Source organism: Bufo gargarizans, chromosome 1 (assembly GCF_014858855.1).
Source record: "Bufo gargarizans isolate SCDJY-AF-19 chromosome 1, ASM1485885v1, whole genome shotgun sequence".
In the NCBI taxonomy this organism is placed as follows: domain Eukaryota; kingdom Metazoa; phylum Chordata; class Amphibia; order Anura; family Bufonidae; genus Bufo; species Bufo gargarizans.
In genome coordinates, this window is record NC_058080.1 from 734,714,383 (window position 1) to 734,720,382 (window position 6,000).

Below are 6,000 nucleotides of genomic sequence, written 5' to 3' on the forward strand. Positions count from 1 at the left end.
TTTTGCTCAGCCAGTCACTGCAGAGTGTTGGAACGAGTGGTGATCCATAGGTTTACTGACCAAACAACCCCATTAGATACAGTTGCACAAATAATTTTGTATAAGGTCCATTATGTCTAGTGTAAAGAATGGTAAGAATGTAATAGCAGATACATAATGTAATACAAGCCATACAGGGTGATAGTTGTAATAGTGTGATTCCAGGAGCCAAGCAGCTTGGTAGTGTTATGTTATATGGATTCTTTGATGGTTCAAGACAACTAGCCATTCTTTGAAGAAAGCATGCATTTTGCCTTATACCAGGGAATTAGTATGTAAGCTCACTGTCTGTTTTTTTTTTTTAGCATAATTAGGCCAAAACGCAAGACAATAATCGATAATACAAAAGCAAATCTACATCCAAAAGGTTGACAAAAGTTTTGAGTTCACTTCGTGCCATTTTACACAGGCAGATTATTGGGCCTGTGTAAGCTTGTTCCTGATAATTGCCTTGTGAGGGTGCCACCGATGTGCCTACCTAATGAATGAGCAAGCGTTCGTTCATTGGGTGAAACCATCTTGGATGTAGCGCCCAATATCATTGTTTCTGGACAGCAGATGATCCTATGTAAATGGTGAATCTGTCCTAAAACAAGCTATTGCAGTAGCGATACAGATCAAGCAGTTATTGGCAATGTTTTTTTCATTCCCGATAATTGCCTGTACGTTGGCCCATGTAAAGTGGTCTTAAGGCCCCTTTCACACGAGCGAGTTTTCCACGCGGGTGCAATGCGTGACGTGAACACAGCTCTGACCCCATAGAAGTGAATGGGGCTTCAGTGAAAAACGCATTGCACCCGCGCGGAAAAAACTGAATGCAATCGCAGACAAAACTGACGGAACTTGCTTGCAAAATTGTGCGAGTTTCCCTAAACGCATCCTGAGCCAATCCATATCGTTCGTGTGAAAGAGGCCTAAGGGCATGTTCACATGGGACAGATTTCCCATACGCAAATCTGAACTGAAACTGATTTCTACAATCTGTTGGCCAGCATAGTTTAGGCATATGTTAATTTACTGGTGCCATGTCAATAATGAATATGCTGTGGATTCTGAAATGTAAAGTCTGTTCATTATTCCCCAAAGATTTTTTATGAGCGTATTAACTTGGTATAAAATACTCTGTTCACTTGCATTACCAGCAGAATAGCAGCAGGGTCTGTCAGAATTTGGGCACTCTGGAAACAGAATCCTGAACATGTGAACATGGCCTTGAATAGAACAGAGGTGCTGTGTTAGGACCAGAAATGAGCACATCATCCACGTAACATATCAAAGAATCAGAATTAAAGGGAACCTGTCACCGGGATTTTGTGTATAGAGCTGAGGACATGGGTTGCTAGATGGCCGCTAGCACATCCGCAATACCCAGTCCCCATAGCTCTGTGTGCTTTTATTGTGTAAAAAAACCAGATTTGATACATATGCAAATTAACCTGAGATGAGTCCTGTCCGTGACTCATCTCAGGGACAGGACTCATCTCAGGGACAGGACTCATCTCAGGGACAGGACTCATCTCAGGGACAGGACTCATCTCAGGGACAGGACTCAATCCCAGGGACAGGACTCAATCCCAGGGACAGGACTCAATCCCAGGGACAGGACTCAATCCCAGGGACAGGACTCAATCCCAGGGACAGGACTCAATCCCAGGGACAGTACTCAATCCCAAGGACAGGACTCATCTCAGGTTAATTTGCATATGTATCAAATCAGGTTTTTTTACACAATAAAAGCACACAGAGCTATGGGGACTGGGTATTGCGGATGTGCTAGCGGCCATCTAGCAACCCAAGTCCTCAGCTCTATGCACAAAATCCTGGTGACAGGTTCCCTTTAAGAAATTTTCCTTGTGGGCTAATATTCCTCACAACTATAATAGATAGTCCAATAACAGAAATTCAGTCTAAGCAGGTAGAAAGTCAGATTGTGCTTCCTCACTGTGACATCCACTTCAGGGGGCACCTTACTAATCGCAATTCTAACCTTTTTCTATGCAGTCCTTAGTGAGCGACCCAAGGCTTGTCAGTTTTACAATGAGTGACAACTGGTCAGAGGAAAGGGGAGCATGTATTAAGAGAAGATAAAAATACAGTAGGTCAGGGTTCAGCAACCTTCAGCACTCCAGCTGTTGGTAAACTACAAATCCCAGCACGCTCTATTCATTTCTATGGGGGTTTCAAGTACAGCCGAGCAAGGATACATGCTGGGAGTTATAGTTTCATCACAGCTGGAGTGCCAGAGGTTGCTGATCTCTGCAGTGCCAGTTTGCTGAGGGAATAGCTGTAAACAATGTGTAAACTGGTAACATGATTGGAAAAGGAGTGTGTTTGTATTTTATAGTAGCGGCTCTTTCTATGGGCTTCAGCTGTTTTAGTGACAGAGTTAACATTTGGAGCAGATTTGTCTAGACCATTTTTTGGGTGCGATTTGTCCCAAAACACTGGTGTTCATGCTTTGTATATCAGCCAGCATTAGCCACTATGATAAATCTTGCCCAGTTTAAGGGCTCATGCACACGACTGTGCGGAACGCACATTGCTGGTGTCCGTGTCTATAAAAAAAATAGAACATGTCCTATTCTTGTCCGACAAGAATAGGACATGTTCTATTAAGTGCCGGTGATGTGCAGTCTGCAAAATGCGGAACGCACATTGCCGGTGTCCGTGTTTTGCGGATCCGTGGATCTGCAAAACACACACGGATGTGTGAATGGACCCTTACTGTTAGACAGTATTAGCAGTCTATTTTCCTACTTTCTCCTCAGTTAGCGGCAAAAATGCCACATTTCTGTAACTTTTTGGTGCATTGACAAATTTCTAGAGCTCAACCAGAATTCTGGTGTAAATCTGGAGCAGGATTTAGGATTTGGTGCACATTTCCACACTAATAATAAATCTGCCCAGTCTATGGACAGGAGCGCTCATGTTTACTCTTATAATAGTTCCGATAAAATTGAGTTTAGACATTAAAATCATGCCCAGCAAATTTTGGAATAGTTTCTGTTTGGTCTTCACAACTTATAACTGTGTAGCAATTTACAGTTTTCTTTACGTTGCCTTGCTGCTCAGTGTTAGAGAAGTGCTTGAGCTTCATATGTATTATTATTATTTATAATATATATTTTAGGTGGTACGGGGACCAGTGAAGAAATCCAACTCTGCTTCTACCCCAAAAGAGATTATCTACTGTTGTAATTGTGGCAGGAAAGGACATTGCGGTTATGTGAGTATCTTTTTTGTATGTTCATGCAAGAAACTGCCACAATTTAGTAAATAAAATCAATGCTAAATGCAAGGTTACAGTACAGTACAGTATTCTCTAAATAGTTATCTTTAGCACCACAATACCAAAAATACTATGATGCGATATAGTTATCTGGACTATAGTAGTGACATACACAAGTTTGGTAGGCGGAGGAGAAGGTGTATACTTTCAGCATATACAGATCGGTGACGACAAAATTCCTGAAAGGGGCTGTCTCACTTCAGCAAATTCCATTTATTATGTAGAGAAAGTTAATACAAGGCACTTACTAATGTATTGTTATTATCCATATTGCCTCCTTTGCTGGCTTAATTTATTTTTCCATTACATTATACACTGCTCATTTCCATGGCTACGACCACCCTGCAATCCTTCAGTGGTGGTCGTGCTTGCATAATTATAGGAAAAAGCACTAGTCTATGTGCGTTCCTACGGTCCCAGCCACCAAAGAGGCCAGTGCTTTTTCCTATAGTGTGCAAGCACGACCGCTGCTACTGGATTGCAGGGTGGTCGTAACTATGGAAACAAGCAGTGTCTAATGTGATGGAAAAATGAATCCAGCCAGCAAAGGAGGCAATATGGACAATCACAATACATTAGTAAGTGCTTTGTATTAACTTTCTCTACATGATAAATGCCATTTGCTGAAGTGACACAACCCCTTCAATAAATCTACAATCAGAAAATAAAAACGGATTAGAAAAAAAGGGCTATATGTTACTATCTGGTTTTAACTAGCAGATAAAACCTTTGGTGACACATTTCCTTTAAAGAGACCTTGATGTATTTGCTGAATTGAGACAACCCTTTTAACTCCACAATGGCAGAATATTTCTCTCCCTAGGAACACAACAGGAAGAGCCAGAACAGCACCGAAAAATATCCAGTGCAAAAATCTTGAAAAACATACTTAAGGCATTATTGGTTTTAATTCAGTCTGCTGGAAAATATTGAATCGTCACAGTTGATGTTTGTGTTCCACTTTACTTACAGCATTATAGTACCATTCTGAAGAAGATGAGGATTTAATAACCCTGTTTATTCACCCTCATAATGATTAAAATAATGACCTATGTTTTTTCCAGGAGTGCAACCAAAGGAGAATGTATAGCACAGTGTACCCCAACTGTGAGCTTGTGTTCACCTATGATCAGAAACACGACATCTGGAAAAGGGATCAGAGGGCAAAACGGAGGTTGAAAGGTACATTTATCATGGTAACAAAATACATGTAAACTGTGACGGTTATATACTGTTTTTTACAGAATTTATATAAGTATATTAACCAATCGCCTATTATAGGATAAGGGTTTTAAGGGGATCTCTGGGGTTCGCTTTAATGGAGTATTGATTTGAGAAACCAAATGTAATTTAAAAAAAAAAAAAAAAAATAGAATGCAGCAGAATGCTTATGTAGCCACATTAAATCATTTTTTCTCATTTGGTCCCTCAACAGAGCTTCAAGAAGCTGGTCTGGTATTAGAGGCTGGAGAACCATGCATAGAAGATACTGTACATAATACACAACTTCCAAATAAAATGAGCAAAAAGAGTAAGAGAAAGAACAAAAGGCAAAAGAAAGCGGACAATCGTCTTGGCATGCAGTTCAAAAAGAAAAAAAGGAAAAGTTTTCTGCAACATCTAGACGCTGAAGAATATTTTATCAGGGGAGATTCAGAAAAGCCCAAAAAAGTTAGAATAGCCCATGAAAGAAAAAAGCCTACACATTTGTTGTTTAAAGACTTCAGCAACAATGAGGGAGTAGATGGTGAGCTGAAAAAAGGCAAAAAGAAATGCAAGAAACGAAAAAATTGCGCTGTAGATGAGAGCTTACTTATAATTAAGCAAAGGAAAAAGAAATCCAAACCTGTTAAATAGCTGCTGAACAGGATGAGAAGACTTTACATAGCAAAATTACTGATCTAAAATTCTGATATATGTATTTAACATGTGCCATAAAAGTTTCCCTTTGTTCCGTACCCCTGTTTTGGAGAAGTAATATTTTTCACTCTCAGGGAAAATCAGCTATGTTGTAGAATGACAGTTACCTATTCAAATAACATTTTATAAAATTTATAAAATCTAAAAATAAAGCATTGCTCTGTTGTCTTTATTTTTATTTTTGCTTCCAGTGCATCTTATGATTGCAAAACACACACAAATGTTTAAGTAACACTTATAGAATGCAAATCATTGTAGAAGTAACTGCAAAAGTATCTAACATTTACATGTAAATCAGCATGTCTTTAGGGTCAGGGTCTCAAGAACTCATGTTTACTGAATCTTTAAGCAGAAATGCCATTTGTATTATATAGACATCTAGTTATACTGTCACAATTTAGTTCCCAAGGTGATGAGAAGTTATTTGCATACCATACCTTTTCACAAAGGCATATAAACAAATTACATGCCCTATAAATCTAGAATAGACTAAAAATATCAGGCTAAACCGAGACTTGCTGTACGTGATGGAGATAGTTAGCAGGAGTCATACTTTGTAAGTGATGAAAAGATGCTTGGGCCTCCAAAAATATGGTGTTCAACTTGAACAGGCCATCTTTGAATGTCTGGCATAAATACATTGGTAGATTTATTTCCTCTTGCTTATAAAGAACCATCAGGTTCTACAACACTATGCAGTGATTATCTTATGCTGTCTCTAGTGGAACACACATACACCTGGGGTAATTTCA

General features: G+C 39.4%; 1 protein-coding gene across 1 annotated transcript in view; it reads left to right on the forward strand.

Annotated features, from left to right (window-relative positions):
• Positions 1-5,413, forward strand: part of LOC122924893 (zinc finger CCHC domain-containing protein 7-like) — a 172,423-nt gene extending 167,010 nt beyond the window's left edge. The window contains exons 7-9 of the mRNA XM_044276432.1: positions 3,170-3,265; positions 4,393-4,510; positions 4,764-5,413. Coding sequence (XP_044132367.1) covers positions 3,170-3,265; positions 4,393-4,510; positions 4,764-5,185 — 636 coding nt within the window. The 3' untranslated portion in view covers positions 5,186-5,413. The remainder of the gene's footprint in view (positions 1-3,169; positions 3,266-4,392; positions 4,511-4,763) is intronic.
• The last annotated feature ends 587 nt before the right edge of the window (positions 5,414-6,000 follow it).